This window comes from Ambystoma mexicanum, chromosome 7q, assembly GCF_040938575.1.
Source record: "Ambystoma mexicanum isolate Mex_15411 chromosome 7q, UKY_AmexF1_1, whole genome shotgun sequence".
In the NCBI taxonomy this organism is placed as follows: domain Eukaryota; kingdom Metazoa; phylum Chordata; class Amphibia; order Caudata; family Ambystomatidae; genus Ambystoma; species Ambystoma mexicanum.
The window spans coordinates 701,418,637-701,440,888 of record NC_090941.1 but is presented as its reverse complement, the minus strand read 5'-3'; the positions used below and the strand labels follow the sequence as shown (position 1 = coordinate 701,440,888).

Sequence of the window (22,252 nt, the reverse complement as noted above, 5' to 3'; positions counted from 1 at the left end):
TTTTAAAATATTTAGGTTTCCAGCCCAGACGAGCCCTTATCGGTCAGTTTGAGCTCCACTTGCAAACGTATATACTCCTCCAAGCTGCAAGCCCTTAGCAGTTGGTTCAGGTCATCATTCACACAGTGAAATCTTGTATTATCTGGGTAAGACTGAAAGTAGAGGCAGCATTCACATCCACTATGATCTCATCTGCAGTTATTGGAAAGCCATTCCTGAGCCTTGTGATATGTTAGTGGATATTGTTATTACCATAGAGGGCTGCAATGCTCACACTGCCATTGCATGTACTTGCAATGTTGAACACATAGGTCAAAATATATTACATTTCTTAATTTTAGATCACTGTTAATTGGTATCTCTGCCTTTTATTAATTGTGACTTTGCTTTAATTTGTGACTTGCCAATAGGGAGGCAGTGCTTTTATGTTTCCTCTAACCACATGTAACCATATTTACCCCGCGAAGCAGATCAATTTGTGAGTTTTTTTTAATTTTTATTTTGTAGGCATACTGGAATTTATTAGCATTGCGGTGGGCCTCGTCAGCATTCGTGGCGTAGACAGCGGACTCTACCTCGGAATGAACGAGAAAGGAGAGCTGTATGGGTCGGTAAGTTAATTCTGTTTTAGAACATTTCACGTCCTCCACACTTTCACTTAATGTATCACTTTCCAGACTTCTACCTCTCAAAGTTAATGTCGAAACGACGCAGACTTGCTCCCACTGTTTTCAAATGCATAGAGTAGAATTGACTACTAAAGGTGATACAGGTTTCTTCTGTATCTGAGAAAATGCAAATTTCAATTCCATGGGCATACAGTAGGCACTCTTGTGATAAAAACACTGAAAGGTATTTGCTAAAATGTATAGTCACTTAAAATTGCTAATTGCACTTGTTAACTGTAGGATTGGCAATAATGTTTTTTATTGGCACTACAAAATAAATTGCCAAACAAGAAAAAAGGGAAGTTTAAATGCCCTGCCATTCAACAACAGACCGACCAGGAAGGCTTTGTAAACCTAGCTGTTCCCGCTTGAGCTCCAGAGTTGACAACTGAACAGAAAGTACATGGCGACTTCTTTGAACATATTGTTGACTAAAATGGTAGCACCTTGTGTGACTGCATTTTTGTGAGATGGCGCATATGTTTTATTTCTTCCAATCTACAATTGTAGGTCTTAGAAGCCCAATGACTGGTGAATTAATATTCATAGGTGTTGTAACTGGCAACCAGTGGAGGAATTGCAATACGAGTTCTACTCTGAGGTGGTCGTTTTGATGCTGTCAGTCCTGCTGGCAAAGTAACACTAATCAAGACTACACCGATTATTGCTTATAGCATGCGTTGAATTGCGATCTGTTACAATGAACCTCACAATCTGATATTGACTCCTGTGTTTGTGGAGGATTGCATAGGGGTTGGAGAGAGGTTTAGTAGATGGTTGGTCAAAGAGGGATTGGCCCTGGTAGGCATGCGGCTTTAAATGTTCACTAAATGTCACAATCCTGATTCTTTTTTGTAATGCTTTAAAAGTTCAATGTCTAGCAACGTCCTGAATGTGAGGGAACTTGGTTGGTTTCTCAATGATGGGGTTGATGATGTTTCAAAGTATTATGCTCTTTACCCACACGTTTTTGCTACTGTTTTCAGAATTTGCATTTTAGTTTGAGACAGTCACGGATTTCTTTGTGGGGAGAATTCTGGTTTAGGGCATAAAGCCTGGATAATTGTCCCAAGTGTGCCCTTGCTCTGCAATGACATGCGTGTTGCATTGAACTTCAAACTTAACTTTCGAAGTTCTGGCAGCTAGTAAAAGGGATACATTGGATGGCCTGATAGTTTCCTTTTTTCAACATGGGGACCAGTCTAGTTGCCTGATTTTGCGTTTTGTCAGTCTGTTTCTTTAGGTGTTCAAAATAAACCACAATGCTATATTCCATTAGTGTCATTAGGGATGTCGTCTGTTCCATCAGGTGGCTACTTTGTAGGAGAGGGCACAGTTTACGAAACATGGAGCATTGACAGTTAGTCCGTTTTGACAACGACAGGAACTTTGGGTGGGAGGTTGTAAGGGCTAGAAAGTGAGTGAATCAAAATAATGGCTACATTTTCTACCTCTTTTCTAGGGGAGAGCCATTTGCAGTTAAATAGGTCACTGTACGTGAGTGGTGATTCCATATGGTTCACCCAGTAAAAGTTTGACTATTCTGCAAATGAACTATTCATCCAATGTGTGGTATTATTCAGACATATGGGAATGTTGGATTGCCCCCATCCCCTTTTTCCTGATTTGCGTATCCTCTGCATATGACACAAATTTCAGCTGGTATTGTTGTTTTTTTGGTTGCATGTTTTTTTTGGTTGCGTTTAGTGCAATAGTACTTGTTAAGGTTGGTGGGCATAGAAGTGATATGCCATGAGGGCTATTCCTGTTGGAGAATTTGGTGTTTCTTATGATTTTCTCAGGTGTGGTTGTTGAGCAATGATCGGCCTCATTTGAAGGCAGTTCCTGAGATTCCCATTCAGTTGTGTAGTTTAAGGGGGGGGGGGGAGGATCATGCGGCATGCTTATTGAAAAATAGAGGTTTCATAAAATACCTTTGGCAGGCCTACAAATATTAGACAGCTGAAGGAGATGGAGAACTTGTCAAATAGGAGGCGCTATTTTAGCACCCTATTGACCAGTATACAGGAGAACTTGACCCTAGCAATAGTACGTTTTTTCCATGGTTTTGAAATGGACAAAAAGAGAATGCATGTGTGACAAAAACATTATCTCAAGTATTTAACAAGGGATGCCTGATCTGGCATCATAAATCTTTGACACGGTTTGATCATCAGTAAAGCTATGAGTCAAGTCTTTGACTGTCCATTCAGTGGAACTACAAGTCCTTGGAAATGGCCTAATTGGCACCCTGCTTTTGTAGATGCCCAAGAGCTAGTATTCACATGCTACAGCATTACATTACCGTTATCCGATCTTTCTCTAAGACATCCTTAAAAATGCTAAAAATATGCCTTTGAAATTGTAGAAGTGCAAGAGGTGAGTTCAGTTGTCTCATCACCATAATTCTAGCCGAAAGAGCCTCTGAACACACTGCACTGGTAGAGTACACACACATTTCAAAGAACAGTTGTCTCTTCACTACTAACCTCGGCCATACTATGATAAGATGGTACAATTTTTCCACAAAATTCATTTTACATATTCTACAGGTTGTATCCTTGGATTAGTAACTCGATAGTCTGCAAGACGTTAAATCGCAATCTTAATAGCCATGATCTTGCAGTTGGCAAATGACAATTTTTTTGTAGGTTATAGATTATAAAGTCGGTAGAGCCTCTTTGTAGACTTTGCATAACTTTAAGTTATCACATTACTTAAGAGGCCACACAAAACAGGGCACTCGGACCACATTCAAATCCAAAACAACTTTAACACAAAAGGAATGGTGAACCAGATATCTATTAATGTATTTACTAGTTATTGAGTAACATTTATGTCCCTCCAATCAGAGCTAAACATGCCCTCTTGTGATGTTTGTCCCTAGGGTGCGGTGGTGTGCCACCTATCTAGGGTGAGGGATAGGCAAGGAATGACCCTGTAAACTAGTTTCAGTGAATTATAAATCCAGATTTATTTTTTTAACCACCCTGTCTCAGTTGTTTTGGGCTTTGAATGTGCTCAGGGTGCCCTTTTTTGTTTGGCCTCTTAAGTGATGCAATACTCCTTCGGACAGCAAGTAGCTGTAGGCCTCTGTAATTGGTACACACTTAGTACCCCTCTATTTCTCCTCATAATTCTGTTCCTCCAAAAAAGACACACCAATAGATTCAGTGGAAAAATAGATACTCAAAAAGATAGCGGAGTCTATTTATTTAGCGAACACTGAGGAAATGGTAGAAGGGATCCTAGCCCTTCCTCCCATTCTCGGACCAGAGATCCCCTGCATGTGCAAGTGGAGACGACTGGAACGAACTTGAAGTTCTGAAAAAAAAACTTATTTGTAACTGAATTACATGGGGCTCTGATGACAGAGTATATCTGCTCTCCCTTTGCACCACAAGGACTTATCAACAGGATTGAACCACACATTTTTAGATTGGCTCCAGTTCCGTAAGGACTGGAGCTATATTGCAAATAAATGTACACATGACTGGCTACTCCTGATAATAAATACTTCCAAAATGGTCTCAGAGAAACTAATTTGTGAAATGCAACAAAAACACGATACCTTACAGAACCAATTGATTCTTGCAAATTATAAAAAGAGCCTGGAGGATCTGGAAATGGCTATGAAGGAGTTTAAGACGTCTCACCTAGGGAACAAAATCATGAAACTCAAAGACATAGCAGCATATAGTCATGAAAGGATTTATCTGTATACCTCAGACTCTTATTATAATGAGCAAAATTATGCAGATCTTCCTAATACAGGCTTGAGACAAAGAAGGCGTTATAATAAAACTTGCCATTGACCAGAAAATTAGAGCTTCTCCAGTGAAACCTCCGATGAAACTGGTGCTGGGCCCTCCTCAGCAGGTATTAAAGATCTACCAATTGAAAGAGTACTGCATTTTCAGGAAAGGTGGGGGGCTCAGAATTGTAATCCTCTATATTTCTTTTGCAGCGTGGCAGGGGAAGGCGAGAAGCAGGTGGCAAGACAATTTGCCCAAAATTACCTGCAGCAGGGGACACGGGTGGACCCCACCACATAACCCCCTTTTATATTCCCTGTACAACCCCCCCCATAGAACCCCTAGCCTTAACTGACTCTCTTGTACTATACTTGTCTCGTATTATTATATTAGATAATGACCAGGTTGCAGTACTACAGAAAGGCCTTTCTTTTGTCCCGACAGCATTCTATGATCCATATCAAACTCGCGTTGAGATCACTTAATTAGGGAAATCCACTTGAAACAGTACTATGGTGGACATGTTTTTGAGGATGCCATCAGTGCCACTAATTTGCACAAATCCAAATTTTACCCACCACCCTCATTGATAAGTGCAGAATCAATTACATTTGAGAGATATCTTTAAAAAACTTTAAAAAACTTGAAGCCATCCAAAATCAGGGGTTTTGCAACATGCGAGAAAAAGCTGCATTACTATACGTGGCCAATAAAAACCAGATTACAAACAAACTAGCGGCTAAGGGAGGAGCAAAAGTAGTTATTGGCACGTGGAACTACCAGACTATGGCAAGATCTTTATTGAACGATTGAGTCTGTTAGAGACATCTTGAAGGGAATCCTACACCCTTTTTGTCTGGACCAACTTGGCTTTAACAACAATATTCTACTCTGTGGTGTATCCAGGAAGTGACTTCAATTACTGTAATGCTATCTAGGTATGCACACAGTGAGATGTCCTATACAATTCTGTGTTTCTAGATTCCACAGAAAAAGAGCTGTACAGTCCGTTGCTATACTGCCGCCCCTTAGTGCTTACAACTAACAGGTCCAGGATTTAATCTAATTCCATTTATAGTATCACGCCCCTCAGGATTATTTCCCTTTAGATTATACTCCCTTATTAATTTCTTTTGGCTTTATATCAGACAGGCTCCCTCTTAAGGACTGGTTCAATTATCCCCCTCTAGGAACAGGTGGGCATCAGTCAGCAAAATGGAATCAGCTTTCCTCAACAGCCTGTCTGCTGTCTCTTCCACTAAAGATGGCCTGGGTCTTTTGATTCTTCCTTGGCCTCACATACAGTCTCTGCTAATAATCCCTCAATGGACGCAAAAGGAGAGCAATCTATTCCTTCTACTCCCTGTTATCAATTTTTCTTTCTCTTCATCAGTCAGTAGGTAGGGTTACTGTTCAATATATGATTCAACACACTCATCGAAAGAGACTAACAGACTCACTTGGTGTAATGGTGTCTTTGCCTATATATATTATAGAAGACTATAGGCATACATTAAAAAAAATAGCTAACCTTTCTGCTGTCCTTTGGGAAATATGCCGGTAATTATGTAAAACTGCAAGGCTATGTGGTTAGGACTACCATCCGCCCTCTAATTCTGTACTCTGATTTGCATGGGTTCCAAAGTAGGGCACTGGGTATGAGGTTTGTGAGGGCTTGCCAGGATTAATCTTATTTAGCATAATGCAGGTGGAGAGAACTCCACCATGCAAAAGATCAATCTCAAGTGCATATATATATAAAACAATGGAATAGTTTGTGTTCTCGGGCTCCAGATTCATGAACTAGAACTATTTGCATTTAACTGCACTATACCTTTTACGCTCTGGCCCCACCCAAGTACAAATAAACATTGTCATTTGAACAGCGAAAGTATACGTGGATGGAAGGTTGTGTATTTACACTGTTTTCTTGGGGGTTTCTGTCTCAGTTTCTGTATGCCAATGGACACTTAAAGATGTTTCTTTGATGGGAACATCGGCAACCGTCTGAGAACTTAATTTCTGAACATCTTGATGTAAAGATAAGATGGGGCTTTTCTAGGGCCATTTGTAGATAGTTAGAATGTACAAATTTATCGTTTTATAACCCGCTAAATACCAGAGACCAGTCTCCATGTGCGCGACTGGGATTCAAACCTGTGTTGCTGTGTGTTGTCTTGCTTCCATTGCGCTGCCCTTGAGAGATCCTCCTTGCCCTAGTCCTGGTGAATAGAGAAATCTGAATGGTGGGGGCTGCACTGTATTCCCCAGCACAGACTCTGGTTCCTCTTGACCTGGTTCGGGGAGGGGTGATGGAGAAACACTTACTGCATAGAGCTCAGTCTTGCTGTATTCACTTATTTTTTCATTATCCCGGACTAGTTTTATTTTTCCTCTCCCATATGATTACTTGTGGCAAGTGATCTTCAATCTGAGATGCAATAATTGTTACTTTACGCCCACAGGGCTGTGTTTTTAATTCCCTCACAATACTGCTAGCAGAGGTCTTCGCTTGGCTCCCTGATTGTATGGATTTTTTTCAATTTAATTATTTTCAAAAAGCTGTCCAAGGAACCACTGACTGTTAGTTTAGTGTCAGTTATTCTCATTCCACATCATTTAGTTAATCCTGTCGTTACTACCTCCTTTAGAATGTTGCCAAATATTCCCACATTTGTTTCCTATAAGCCACCTTGACAGCAGTGTAATGTTCTGCAAAACAGCTTCACCTGTCTCTTCATAGCATAATGTACTCTCAAAGACTGTCCTGGGGGATATAGGAAACCCCCACTATTCAGATTGCTATATTTTTGCCAAGACCTGTTTTTCTTTCTGTGTGGCAGCCTTCTCCGTGCACTGTGAATGGTCATTCTCCTATTAATGTTGTGATTTGCCCCGTCTGTCCTTGCCAAGTGTGTGTGTGCCTTTTTAAAATGCATAATTTTCCTAAGGGTAGCCAGGACTAGGTCGGCGGAAGAAGTGGTTTAACTGCAATAGTTTAGAGGCTGAAGATCTTGGCAAAACATCTAGAACCCTGTTTATTTGTGCAGATGAAGGCTCCAAGATGAAGACCTTGAGGGCATGGAGTGCAGGCAGCCTTTTGCTCTGCAGCATGGTGCTAACATCTTGGCCTTACAGTTGGATCCAGATATTTCTGTGCCAACTGAAGAGGTTGAGTTATGTGATGGAATATATGAACCATGGCATTATTAGTCTGTGACCGGTCCCTTAGTCAGTGGATGGGTATTCGACATGCCTGTGGAGCAATTGTTTTAAAACCCAGTGGTTCTTTCCCTGTTCAGTATTTTCATTTAACCATTCTTTGATGCGCCTTCGGTGCTATGGAAGTAGTTTCACTTGAGAGATGGCCTAGTTGGCTGCATGAAAGGTGCATGAAAGCTGGGAATATGTGGCAACACATTACCTATAATCCAATCGTAAAATCCATAATCCTTATTTAATACGTAGGGACTTTAACCTCACCTAAATCTTCCCTTCTCCTGCTCTGGTGAGCTGTTGCAGTCCTGTGGCATCCCACCAAATACTGCTGCCAACAGTTCTTGCGATGGGCAGGGGGAGGATGGGGCCACACTGATCTAAATGGGTTATCAGATTGCTAGGCAATGTGGAGTGCAGAACTGTGCTGGTGTTTTCTTCCTGGCGATGGGGGGCCTCTACTTGTCTTTATTTAGTGTCGGTGTGTACCGCCCGCCTCTAACCATTGCTATATACCATCTAGTTTTGTTATCTTTATGTTGTGCATTTAGAGTTTTGGCTTCTTGTAAAGGTAAAAACAGGAAGTATTTTTAATACATGCGTATGCTTTCTTTTTCTGTTATCCCTTGAGTTTCCCATATGGTGAGTAATTGCATGTGTCAGTCCCCAGGAGTCGAGCATTGTGCCCATGCTCATAGAAATGTACTCCTGAATGGGGTTGGGGGGGGGGTCAGTTGGTGTCCAGCAGCAGACCTGAAGATCAAAATAGATGCGCATCCACCTCATGCTTGTTGCATTCAGCAACAGAAAACGATCGCCCCCCAAGTTGTGAGCATTACCCAATAGGCCAGTCGGAGCCTGAAGGTCTGCATAGAGTTTTGGGGGCAGACAGAACAGAGCGTTTCCCGGAGTGAAGAGTTTGTTCACATTGCATATGGTTTGGGGTCCTCCTCATGCCTTCTCTTGCCCTCTTTTAAGATTTCAGAGTTGAGTCTACTGCCACATTGAGGTTTAAAGACTGTTATATTGCCGAAACAAATATGGTGTGAGCTTTCAGCCTTATGGAACATTCACAAAAGACACCATTCTCTCTAAGGCAGAAGCCCCGCACACTTCAATGAATACACACCTCCCGCCCTGCAGCAAAAAGCCACCTTCTAGACCAAACCCTGCCCCACGCCATTTCTGTATCTGTGAGGACCTCACCAGGATTCTCGAAGTTGAAGTGACGATTTGCTCTACAAGTGAGGATCAACGTTAAGAGATTTCCTTTTTTTTGTTACTTTTAATTGGAAGGACCTCGTTTACACACAACCTACTGACGCGGAGGCAAGTAGGAAAACTTTGATCATGTTGCTATTTTACTATTTTTCTTCTTCCCTTTTTTCTTTTTACTCTTTGCTACATGGATTTTGTGCATATATGTTCACTCTTATTTCACCTATACTCAAAATAACGTTTTTGCAGAGAGTGTAAAAGACCAATTTAAAGGTAGGCCATCTAGTAGGGAAGCTAGGGCCCACAGGTACAAAAGAAGCAGGCTTTATTATTCTAGTTACAGATTGCAGATATAGTACAGGCCCTAGTAGTAAGGGAACATTCACCCAGCACACCTTCTCACTCAGCCAGCCTCTCACCAATATCATATATACAACACTCATGACATCATACATACATAAGACAGAGCAGATAGACAGCATTTCACAAAATCCATCTTCTAAGTTTGGAAATGCTGAGACCCACACCGTATGTCTCTACAGAGGTCCTTTTACATAACCCGATAATGGATATTCAGTTCCACCTTTTTAACATCAATGACCGGTTGCTAGCTAAGTTTGAAAATTACTGACTTGTTTTGTTTATATAGCGATTTCTAATATAAATCGATGTAAAACGTGCAAGTCCAGCACTGTATTTTCCATAAGCCCTTCCGCATGGAGAAGAACACAAGGCCCTGGGGTATTGTATGTACTTAAGCTGGTTGCACCTTCCAGAACTGCGCCAGGCTCGAAGGAGATCACTGCAGCTTAATGTTTGGCCCACCCAATCGTATACTTCTACAGTTCATTGTCGCCTGTGTAAAAATTCCTTTAACATTTTTTTTTCTGAATTTATTTTGGTTTTGGTGTAATGTAATGGCCTTTGGTAACATTGATTGTTTTATATTGGAATAATTAAGCAAACTCTCTAGTGCGAACGCTTTGTATTTTAATCTTAACAAGGTGTAAAAAACATGCACCAAACCTGATGCGTGATAACATGTTTGTTCACTGTGGGGGATGTGTGAACTTAATAATTAATGCCTCAGAGGACAGAGTATGGCATTTTACAATGATTTCTATTTTTAACAAGGGCTGTCTATGCTGATGCATGGTGTACCATGTGACCCGGTTATCTGCAGTGAGCAGAAAAAAACTATATTTCGACAAGTTGTTTTCCCTGCCAAGCTGCAAGCACATCACAGCCCTGACCTCTGATTGTTACAATGAAAGGATTTGCTGCATCTCTTAACCAACAATGGATGTTTCAACATTCAGTTTGCTACAACAATATGATATTGTCTTAAAGGAATGGTTCGGCCAAAAATTATTATTGGCCAAAAAGATGGGCAATAATAAAAAAAAAAATATTCACACTTTTTTTTTTAAGTTCCTATGTAAAGTTTTGAGCAAATGAAGCAGAAACGTTACAAAAGGAAGCACATGGGGGCATCCATTTTGTGAAATGGATGCCCGCCTGTACTTGCTTTTGCTTTTGTGACACTAATGAAGGAAAAGCCAGCCAGCTGTAGTAAACAAAAGCTACCACTGGGTGGCTTTCGCTTCATTAGTGCTGGGACACGGAGGACGGAGACCAGAGACTACAGGCAGAAAAGCTGCAGCTGCATCTCGGTAAGTGCTATTTTTTTTGAAAGAAAAATAAACACTAGCTGCAGTTTTTTTTCTAAGTTGTCCGGGCTGGAGGAGCCCGGAAAACTTAGAAATGAAACCGCAGCTTTAAAACGTATTTATGCTTGCGGTAGCTTTTGAAGCTACCGCAAACATAAATACAACGTTATTGGGCCTCATTACGACCCAGGCGCTAATGGGTTAACGGCGCCGTAAAAGGCTGCGGCGCCGTTAACCTATTAGCGCCTAATTATGAGGTCCCTTTGCGAACCCGACCTTAACAGCTGGTTTTACCAGCCGTTAAAGTAGGGACCCGCAGAGGGACCTTGGTGCTAAGTACGATGCCGCAATTTGCGGCACCGTACTTAGCGCCTTCCCCATTCCCATTGAGCCCTATGGGGCAAAAATGGGAATGGGGAAGGGCCATGGAGGATGGGGGAATTACCGCCCCACGAACCTTGTAATGGGGTGGTAATTCCCCCTTTCTCCATGGCGGAGTCGGTAACTTACCGCCAGGGTCATAATGAGGCCCATTGTGTCCGAGCTGGAGGAGCCTGAGAAACTTAGAAAGAAAAACCGCAGCGTCTTCGAAACACAACCGCGTTGTGTTTCTGCCTGCAGCTGCTTTCCCATTTGGGGCTCTCGGGCTCCCCACGGGGAGCCTGAGAGCTCCAAAGTGAAGGCTGCTGTAAGCAGAAATACTGCAGCATTTCTAAACACCTGCGTTGTGTTTCTGCCTTCCCTGTGAAAGCTGCTGTAAGCGAAAACACTGCGGCATGGAAACACAACCCCCAGCACCGGACACCCAAAGTGATAGCCACGGCAGGCAGAAACACAATGCGGTTGCATTTAAAAAACGCTGCAGTTTTTCTTTCTAAGTTTCTCAGGCTCCTGGAGCTCGGAGGAGCCTGAGAAACCTAGAAAGAAAAACCGCAGCGTTTTCAAACACAATAACGTTGTATTTATGTTTGCGGTAGCTTTACCGCAAACATGAATACAACGTTTTTAAAGCTGCAGTTTTATTTCTAAGTTTTCTGGGCTCCTCCAGCCCGGAAAACGTAGAAAAAAAAACGCGGCTAGTGCTTATTTAAAAAAAAAAATAGCACTTACCAAGATTTAGCTGCAGCTTTTCTGCCTGTAGTCTCCGGTCTCTGTCCTCCGAGTCCCGCAACCAATGAAGGAAAGGCCTCCCAGTGGTAGCATTTGTTTACTACAGCTGGCTGGCTTTTCCTTCATTAGTGCCGCAAAAGCAAGCACACGCGGGCATCCATTTCACAAAATGGATGCCTCCATGTGCTTCCCTTTGAGCTTCATTTGCTCAAAACTTTACATAAGAACTTTAAAAGAAAAAGTGTCAATATATTTTTTTTATTATTGCCCATCTTTTTGGCCAATAATTTGGGAAAACCATTCCTTTAATGCTCCCATTATGTTGTTTAAATATCAGATACGTTACGTGGTTTAAAGATATAATAAATTAACTTGCACATGGACCTAGGGGTAGTTGCAGGATACGGCAATGCAGGCTAATTATTTCATGGTTTGACTCTAGGAGGGCGTTGCGCTAGGGATGTGTTCTTACCCCCGCCCCCCAACCATTCTATTCAATCTTCATATTAAAAATCCTGAGTGAACTGAGCTGTGTGCAAAACGTCCCTATCCATTGCTGGGGAAAAACGAACTTATACACCAAAATGCTGCATGTTTGCCCTCTGGGTGGGCAGGCACAGGAACTCAATTGGTGATAGTCTGGCTATTCCTTGGGAAGCAATATCCCTTAATGTGTGTCCCACCTTGTCCCTCTGATTCACAAAATATGCAGGAAGTTCGATGAGCGACCAGTGCCTTGCATGCCGATTCTGGTTGCCAGCCAAAGTGTTTTTCGCACCTTTTAGTAACCCCTTTGTCCGCCCTGCTCAAGCTTCCCCTGAGGTTTGACCTTTTTGTCTTGGAGGCGTGGGGAGGGTGAGGGGATAAGAGGGGGATGGAGAGAAAGAGAGAGAGAGAGAGAGAGAGAGAGAGAGAGAGGGCAGGGGAGGGTGAGGTTTTGGCACTGCTCCCTTTAATCTCTTCAATTATCAGCCTGGTTCCTGAGGGAAGTTATCCTGGAGCATCTAGGGTTATCCAGAAGACACTTAGAATTTATCATGGCTGGTCACCGGCCCTCTATGCAGACCTAGTGTAAGAGTGAGTGGACGGTTTTGCCATTGGCGCATCATCAGGCTGATAAACCTTCTGTGGTGCTGGCTGGACCCAGTTCTTTCTTTGGCCTCTTTGAGAATATCTTTGTAATCCTACCTGTGAGAAACCTGAAGGTGTCTCCCTAGCTAGTCTCCGGGGATCTGTCATTCAGGTGGCCAGGACACGGCCATCGCTATTGGATCCAGATCCTGGGGGTGGACCAGTGAGGGAGGATCACCTGGAGTCCTCTGGGAGTGGGACACCGACACGCATCCTGGGCTACGGCCACGTCTATCCCGGAAAACTGCGCACAGCGGAACAAGGACTGACTTCTACAGTTTCGAGTATCGGGCAGATAGCAGCTGCCACTTATATCCGACCAGCCAGACACCTTCATGTATAGCATGCCGCTGCATTGAAGGTACGGCTCCCCGCCGCCTAGTGGAACCTCCACAGCGCACAGCGATGCCTACACCAGGACCCCGGCTTGATACGTTCTCAGTCAGCACAGCAGTCTATCGTGTACAGGTTCTAGCCCTGTTTTTCAGTATCAAGCCATGAAAACCCTATTAACTACATAGCAATCCTCCAGACAGTGTCCTTCGGCGGGCCGCTGGATTCGTTGACATAGACCATCATTTGGATGGTAACATGTGGACTGACAAGGTGCTTTATCGTTGATGCATTTTCAATATAAAATACTTTTTGCATTTTATTCACGCTATTGTATGCATTTTTTTGCTGATACTATGGAACTCAAAGCACTCAGTGGAGCGGCTTGACCTTTCCATTCATCACAGTTGCAGTGCTTCAGTCTTTACACAGTGTTTACATTTTGTTGACATAGACTTGATTCCCTGATGAATTTCCCTACACTTGGTTCACACTTTTTTTGTTTGTTGGAAAGAAACATGTTGGATGAGTTGTGTTGAGAAGGGTGTGTAGCATTTTGGAGTGAGAGAATGAAATGATGTATGTAATACCTTGTTTTTTAAAATATTTATGTATTTGCACAAGCATACAACACTATCTGTAGACACTGCAGACCTTAGAGGGTTGTTACTTTGTCTAGCCCCCTACACGACTTACTGTCTGTTCTATGTTTTGCACTGCTGTCTATTTGATGTTAGAGCTGAAACACAGGAGGGTCACAGTGCAGTAGAAGTAAACTACACTGCTCTATTCCCAGATCAATTGCCTGTCAGTACAACATAAATTGTGTATTGTCTTTTTTGTCCTTTTCAGATTACATGTGTTCGACTTTTGTATATAAATAAAATTGTATTTTCTAAAAAGTCAGTTGGCACTGCCTGATAATTTAATGAAATAAGATGCAGTTCACCATTACCGAGCATCGACTGGTCCTATTGTTACCTTTGAGAAATGGAATCTAGAGGCCTGATTGACCTTAATGTTGTTTACTAAAGGTTGTTGACCTTTCTGAGGGTTGGTTACATACGGGTTCTCCTTTCCCTTTACCTCTTTGTGTTTTTGGGACGCAGTATCCCCCTTCTTTCAACACCTTTTCCCCCTCCTACCACGTACGACATTCAAAAACAATGCCCCCCCCCTCCGTCACGAACACTTTCACACAATTCACCAGAGAACGGACTAACAGAGCCATTTACCTGACATGTCCCAATACAAGCGTCAGGCAAATTCAGGCAATTGATCAGAATCACACACACCTGACAGCCCTTTCCCTTCCCCACAGGGATAAAAGGTGGAGCAAGAGAGCAAACTATGAGCAAGGCAGACTGCACAACGAGACCGCTGTTCAGGTCCGGCAGTTCAAGAGGAGGAGAAAGGAGGTGAATATCGAGAGGCTGATAAGGAGAGACACAACCTTGCCCTTTCCGATGCACACCCGTGAAACCTCTGCGGAGGGAATCGTAAGACCGAGGACAACAGCCCAAGTGTACTGCAACAGATGTCAATGGGTACACGGAACGTGTCGACGCTGATGTGAGGGAAACTCCTGCTACCGTGGTACCGGTCTTGACTCCAGTTACAGAGAAAGCCAAGCGGTTCATCACACCCAGTGAGTCGAGCGGGGAGGCGATAAGAGCCTGGTTGTGATTTTTGAAAGATGCAAAGTGGCAAAATGAATTAAGAGCAAAAGAACTGTAAAATGTTGAGGGGAGACTAGCTGCAGAGGGAACCGGCACCACGTGCGTGCTAACTCGAGAGACACTCGTGTGAATGAAAATTACAGAAACCAGCAGGCTGTAGGAGAGCCACCAAGATAGGTCAAAGTGGTCATACAGGAGGTGAAGCAAAAATTCTGTGCAGTCGAAAGCCTTTGGTCTACGAATGTGGGAAAGCCAGGGAAGTGAATCCTGCAAACATTTATGAATGTGAAGTTGGCAAGAATGAACCCGGCCGAGGGATGTCCACTGTAACTGTTTAAAAAGACGTTAAGATTTGTGAACGAAGGAAAAGCCGTAGTGAACCCAATGAAGGTAGGCTAAAAGTAAAGAAGGGGCAGCGCCTGGAAGAGAGGGACCCAGGGCTGAAAATTCCCCACCCAAAGTGAAACCAGGAAATCAACTTGCACTTAGTTGAAGGAACATTTGTTTTGTTTTTGAATACATCAGGCCCTCTAAGCCAAGAGACTTTCAAGAGAAACAAGACTTGGATATCGACGGTCCTGATAGCTGCAGTAAGTGATGACCAACACATTTCCTATTATTCATCATACCAACTTAAAGACTAAGGGATGAGCGGGTGGGAAAAGATGGGTTACAGTAATAATGTGTTTCTGCATGAATAGCTGGATCTTTGAAGTAGTTTTTGCATACTTTTATTGTTCCCCTCTCTTTTTGAGACATGGCAGTGTGTTACACTGATTTAACATGTTTATACTCTTCTTGGCTCTATTACCTCTCTAGGATAGAACCCTTTCCAATAATGTTTATGTATTTATCCACTAACTCCTCGTATTTCAGTTCCAACACCCTATTTTAATAGTTGCATTTCAAAAGCAGTCAAACTTACATGTTATGTGCAGTGCAAGATGGCCTGTTTTACCGAAGGTTTGCACTGGTTCTAAACATTTTGCAAATACATTTATGATATGGCATTTATAACGTGCCTCTACACATGTGTTTCAAGGTGCAACGAGACAAGGGAGGGGAACAAAGGGATGACTTACAATGATCCTACTAGGCCAGGTGTCATTCAGATCGCGCAAGTGCATGGGAAGGGGGCAGGGACCGTGCAATACATGGGAATAAATAATAACAATAAGTAAGTGCCAGCATGTGGCAAGTGCATGTGTAAGTGCAGACATCAGGTGTCAAGAGCTGGAAGGGAGACTGTAGTGATACAGAAACAGTCCCCAAGTGCTGGGGTTGCCAGGTGGGCGGTGCAGGTGTGTGACGCTTGGTGGGGGAGGGACCTGGGCCCGCGGTCAGATGGTGTCCAGGTAGCCAGTGCCGTACCGGTTACCGCCAGAAAGTCAGCAGAGGAGAAAGCAGAAGCAAAGAGAAAGGTTTTGAGGTGCTTCCGGCACCGCAGATGGTTCTCCTCCTGTTTAAGGGAGGTCCCAGCCGAAGAAAGAGATCTACCACCAACTTGTTGCTTGGAGAAGCAACTGACCCTGAGGGAGTTGGAGGTGGATGAGCAAAGAGCTCGAGAATGAAGATATTTGGGAAGAGAGAGTTGAAGGTATTGAGGCCAAGAACCCAGAAGGCCTTGTGGACGATGCAGAGGGTTTTAAACTTAATCCTCGCAGCCACTGGTGGCCAGTGCAGAGATTTCAGTCCTGGTGAGATGCGATCCCTGGGCTTGAGGTAAGTTGCAGAGGGCGGAGAGTAGAAGCAGGCAGATTAAAGGAGAGTTCCGGGACTTTTTTTTTATTGTCCCTACGGGTCGGCCATGTGTTTGTAAGCATAAATCGGTAGATCGTAGGAAACTTTCCTATGGACCTTACCCGACTTTTCGCCCCTTATCGCACTCGAAATCAGCCTCCATTTTGTGATAATCCTATCATTCCGCCGCATCGACCTGGCTCACCTGCCTTTGCGGCACTAAATCAAATCCCCCCCCCCTGAAACAGACTTTATCAAAACATTCATATTCCCCGCCTCTATCCGTGACGTGACTGTGCGCGACTCCACACAGACCCCGGAAATCAACACAGATCAGCTCACAATACAGCGCACCACAATTCGGAATATGAAACTGTACTTTGAAATCAAACCGCAAGATTGTAAATGTGGTAAAGTACATTTATTTGACATCAAATGTTTAGAGAATATTCAGCGATTTGCATTTTTATTTGCTCATGTTCCAAAAAGTTCGTATTGAGGAACGCGATGGTCCTTTGCTGTACACAGGGTCTTAGAGCATCTCACAATACAGCACCACAATTCGGAATGTGAAACCGTGGTTTAAAAGCAAACGGCAAGATTGTACATTTGGCAAAGTACGTTTATTGGACATCAAATGTTTAGAGAATATTCAGCGATTTGCATTTTTCTTTGCTCTCGATCCAAATTAGTTCGTCTTGAGGGAAGCGATGTTCGTGTGCAGTACACAGGGTGTTGGTTTACGATAAAAATAAGCTCTTCTGTCGCACTGATAATCGCATGGCTGTTCCAACAACGAGGCACTAGGCCACCACAATGGTAGGTATGTTGCATCTAACCGTTAGTACCGCGTAAGGGCATACTTGTACTTGGCGATCGTCCCATAAAATGGTCAGGGTGGTAACGTTGTTCACGCGGAGAAGCAACTGGCGGCTGTAGAAGCCGTCCGCCGGTGTCTGGTACTCGTGACACAGACAGTAGTGAATGATGTACCTAAAAACATAAAAAATGAAATTAGTCTCACCATCAGATCCTTATTAAAATTATTCATTTCATAGCGAGGACAGCGCTACTGGGTGTACACAAGTGTTTAAAGGCGTGGCGAGGCATGGAGGGGGGGGGGAGTGCAGGTGGAGAGTGGAAGGGCCCAGGACTGAGGTCGCAGACAGTGGACCAGTTGTAGCAGGGGAGAGGGAGAGAGAAAGCAGAAGCAAAGAGGAAGGTTTTGAGGTGCTTCAGTAAAAGCAGATGTTTCTCCTCAAGATAGTGCGCGGTAGAAAACAATATGCCACATAGAACGAACAAGTACAACTGAACCCGTCTTTAAAGCCACTGTATAGTAATGAAATTGCGGTATAAACTCATCAAAAGTTACTTACATTATATTTGCATTTTCCATTGTGTCTCTGTGTAGGGCAGACCCGAAACACCACTCCTTCTTTGCCGACGTTACTTCTTCTAATGAACGTGGCTCATCGTTTCGTTTCTGAAATTTTATTCATTATCTTTTCTTAGTCTTTCAGGATGGTCCCGGCCTGTCAAGGTCAAATCACAATAGAACCTTATATTGGGTCGTGGGCCGTTCCGCCACCCGAGCAAAACATCAAAGCAGCTGACCTTCACTTTGAGCGAGCACACATTTCTAGTTAGCTGCAGTTAGTTTTAGGGACATCTTGTCTGCGTGCCTTTTTTTTTATTGTCCCTATGGGTCGGCCATGTTTTTGCAATACGGAAACATTCTATAATTTTTGTAAAAATGATTTATATTACTGTTTGGTTTAATTGCAATGGGCCTGCAACATGAGGAGACTCGAGAGAACAGACAATCAAATTACAATCATTTAAACCGTGATGTGTATTTCTCAATGAGCTCTGCTTTAGGTGGACATGGAACAGAGGCAATGTTGGGTGGCAATGCAGTTGTCCCCTGCATAGGTTCGTTCACCACTCCATGTATGTGCCTATCGAGGACATCTACGATAAGTCTCTCAATAAACTCATATTGCATATCCTCAAACACTGGTTTGATCACCCATTGTTTACTTCTTTTAGTGAAGGCCTTATTGTAGCGAAGCGTCCCTAAAGTTCCGGTCGTCCTACTTTGTTGACGGCCAACATTATGGTTATGTGCCAAGACCGCTAAAAGAGTCCGATTTATCATGCCTTCCATGCCAAAATGCAATCTTTTGGGCCTGTACTTGAGGCACATATTGTGGAACACCTCCAAATCTCCTGTGTGGCAGAATTCCGTGAGTCCCCTCAAAGCTTTTGTTATAGTTTTATCAAATACAATCTTTTCAATGGCTTTGTGAGTGGGTGATGAAGGAATCAACCACTTCTTCTTCCGTGCCTCCTCTGTGGACAAATGGCCATGTTCACATTTGTGGAAATGCTCATTTGTCGACCATCGATGTACGTTGCTACAGTGCAACATTACTGACCGCCATTTTTCCAGTAGAATTTCCAACGACCCTTCACATGTTTTTGAGCTCCACCAAAGATGGTTGCTGATTGACTTGGACCACTGTGAAATACCTTGCAATTCTTTTTTTTTACCTGCAGCAGACAATTTTTTATTGATTGATTTTGCAAGATGCCAAACGTCAAATTGGTGATTTATATTTTTGTACTGTTCTCTCATTGTCTTGGCAATTGAAACGTGTCTGTCCGTGGCTATCAGGTCGATCACCATTCCCCGCGATTGTAGTTCTTGCAATGATGCTACAAAGCCAACTTTCTCCATGGCCACTGAGGATGTACTTTGTGACACCTGCACGACCACCGAACTCACAATTTTCTTACTTTCCATGTCCTGAAAGTGGTAGGTGCAGTACTTGGCTGAAAATCCTGGGCTGTCGCACTGTCCATCACCGGCTAGCCTGAAGCGTTTGCCCGCGAATGTACTTTCCATTGACATTTTTTCCATTCTCCAAGCTTCGCTGATGGCTGGAAATAGATAATCGGTTTGGTATTTGTAGAACTGACTTTTCGCAATGAAATGGATTCCCACAAACTGAAAGAAATACTGTAACTTTTTAAAACTTGAACCACTAAAAAGTGCGGCCGCTGCACAAAGTAGATTGCCTGCTGGCAGTTGCCCCAGCATGGGTTGTGCAGACCATGCGAACGGATGATATTGTGTACAGGTGGCATGTATTTTAAGGTTAGTGCCTCGAATTGCACGAGTCACATTAATCAATGGCTCCCCACATACTTCCCCACCAACCGAATGCCCACATTTCATCATCATAATAATATCCATCAAACAGCTATCGAATACAATGAATTTGGCCTCTTTCCTTATACTTTCACTCTGCATCCCAGCTGGTTCGGCCTGTAACGTTGAGGACATGTCACTCGCGTGAAAGGTACAATCTCTGATATCGTCTTCCGCTATGCTGAGTGATATTGATGGTGTTTCATTGTCGTCCACGTCATTCTCTTCCATTGCAACATCTGTTCCTTGTCCGGAGATGGGAGAAAAAAACAATGTCTTCAACTTTCGCGCGCTCTTATTTTTTGCGGGTGTGGATTCTGTGAATTGATCTCCGACTGCATCCAAACTACCAGGAGGACATTCACTATCAATGGCTGGTGGTGGTATAGCTCCGTTGTCAATCACTTCATATTCTTCCCATTGGCACGATGCATCTCCAGTCTCAAGTCCCTGCCAAAAGGTTTGACAAGCAACATCTCTCGTTCGCTTCACTGTCTGTGTAGATTTAGTTCTTACACCCACTCGCAACTAGAGGACAGATTAGAAAAGGGATGTTCAGTTTAAACACAACTTACAGTATTGAACTATTGACAGTGAAAGACAACATAATATAGTGAACAGGACACTAACCTTCTTTTGCTTTCTTTTCTTTGAAACTTTCTTGCCTCGAACTTCAACATCTGGACGCTGTTGCTCCGACTCGTGTGTGCATGTCTCCACTTCCTCTCGCGCTGCAACGACTATATTTTCATGATAAGCACATCCATCACTCACTGAGGCTCCATCGACTCCCTGAAACATAGAACTTTCATTAGTATGTATAATAATATTGAAAACACAAAATGTACTTGGGGACCAATACCCATACGTACATCTCAATAGCAAAACACGAATGAACGCATTGTGTAGAACATTCAAACGACAATAGTTCACGCATTGTTGATCTAGTTAGATTGAACTGTCAAGATCCATACCTCGGGCTCCGCATAGACTTCCATTGATGATATTATTGAAGATGACGCTTCAGCAACTCCCTGAAACACAGTAATTGCATTAGTATGCTTTTCTATTTTGTTAAAAAGAACATAAACTTTGAGCAGGCGTCAACGGCTCATCTAAATAGACCTGCACAAATGATCAGTTGTCTAAAATAAATAATGGATATGTAAATATGATTCGATTTGCTCGATCGTTGGAAGTGTCACCACCCAGAGATCTGCATCAACTACTAGGGGTGATGTTCTTGTAGAAGAAGCTCCGTCATCTCCCTGAAACATAGTACTTGCGTTAATAAAGAAGGAAGTATAGCGGATGTAATCACGTCATATGATTTCGCTTGATCGAACTGTCAGTATCCATACCTCGAAATGCATAAGAACATCAAGGGACGATGTAACTGCGGTGCACACTTCTGCAAGCTGTTGCGCCGACCCGTAACTGCATGCTCCCCCTTCTACTTGGACTAATGCTCCATCGACTCCCTGAAACATAGGACTTTCATTAGTAATGAACACAATATTGAAAAAAGAAGACAAATAGGAGGGCGACGACAGAAGGACATATCAATGGCTAAAAACGAAAGAAACATTGTGTGTAACAATCACGCTACAAGAATGCAAGATCTGATGATCTCCATCGATGGAACTGTCCGGAAACGTACCTCGAGCATCTGAGTGACATCTACGGTTGTCGTCAATGCGTTGGACTCCTCAGCATCTCCCTGAAAGACAGTACTTGCATTATTTTGGATAACAATAATTATAACTGAAAACAAAGACTAGAGGACGAGTACAAGGGTGTACCATTAGGTAAAATAATTACACGATCAATTAAAACTATTGATTTACATGCCTAAAACAAGTCAGTGTCAGAATAGCTAAGTAAGATTACCCGATAGGCGCTTGAAGTGGCTGATGACTGCAATAACGACACGGATGGAGAATATTCCGCCTTCATATTGAGTGGATACATAAATGGGGAAATTATTGTTAGCTAATGCTACACACTACCGCAAGGCCGAGAGATAAATACGTAAACTTGACTCACCAGTGGAGGGATGTGGACGAATAGAGTGGGAATAGCGGTTGAGAGCAATTTTCGCCTCGCTCGCGGTGTTTTCTTCTTTATTAGCAATGATGTGGAGTACATGTCTGGGCTAAAGTGCCTGCTGCAGATGCGGTATCGATCACCCCTCTTGTCCGCAAAGACTTCTAGGACTCTACTTTCTAGCTCAGAGGCTGGATATCCGCAATATCGGACCCATTCTCTTATCTGATCTATTGTCTTAGGGAAAACATGCATTATAGTACCTTCAGATTTGTTATGGGTCTTCGAAGGGCAACCGCCAATGGAACAGGCAGGCATTATGGAAAGTTCTGAAAAGTAAAGATCAACAATTCTCTATGAATACCAATGTGTTAAAACAGTAAATGACACATAAAAGGTTCAATGCAAGGTCCGTTTTGGTTCTTGGAACTATACACGTTATTCACATGCGGATAAGTATTTCAATAAC

The 22,252-nt window shown here is 43.0% G+C and overlaps 1 protein-coding gene across 2 annotated transcripts in view; it reads left to right on the top strand.

The window, feature by feature from the left end:
- The window catches only part of FGF9 (fibroblast growth factor 9), a 106,210-nt gene that overhangs the window by 73,844 nt on the left and 10,114 nt on the right, over positions 1-22,252 (top strand). The window contains exon 2 of one of the 2 annotated variants that reach the window (XM_069639963.1): positions 508-611. In XM_069639963.1, the coding sequence (XP_069496064.1) occupies positions 508-611 (104 nt within the window). The remainder of the gene's footprint in view (positions 1-507; positions 612-22,252) is intronic. The other variant, XM_069639964.1, reaches the window with a different exon arrangement.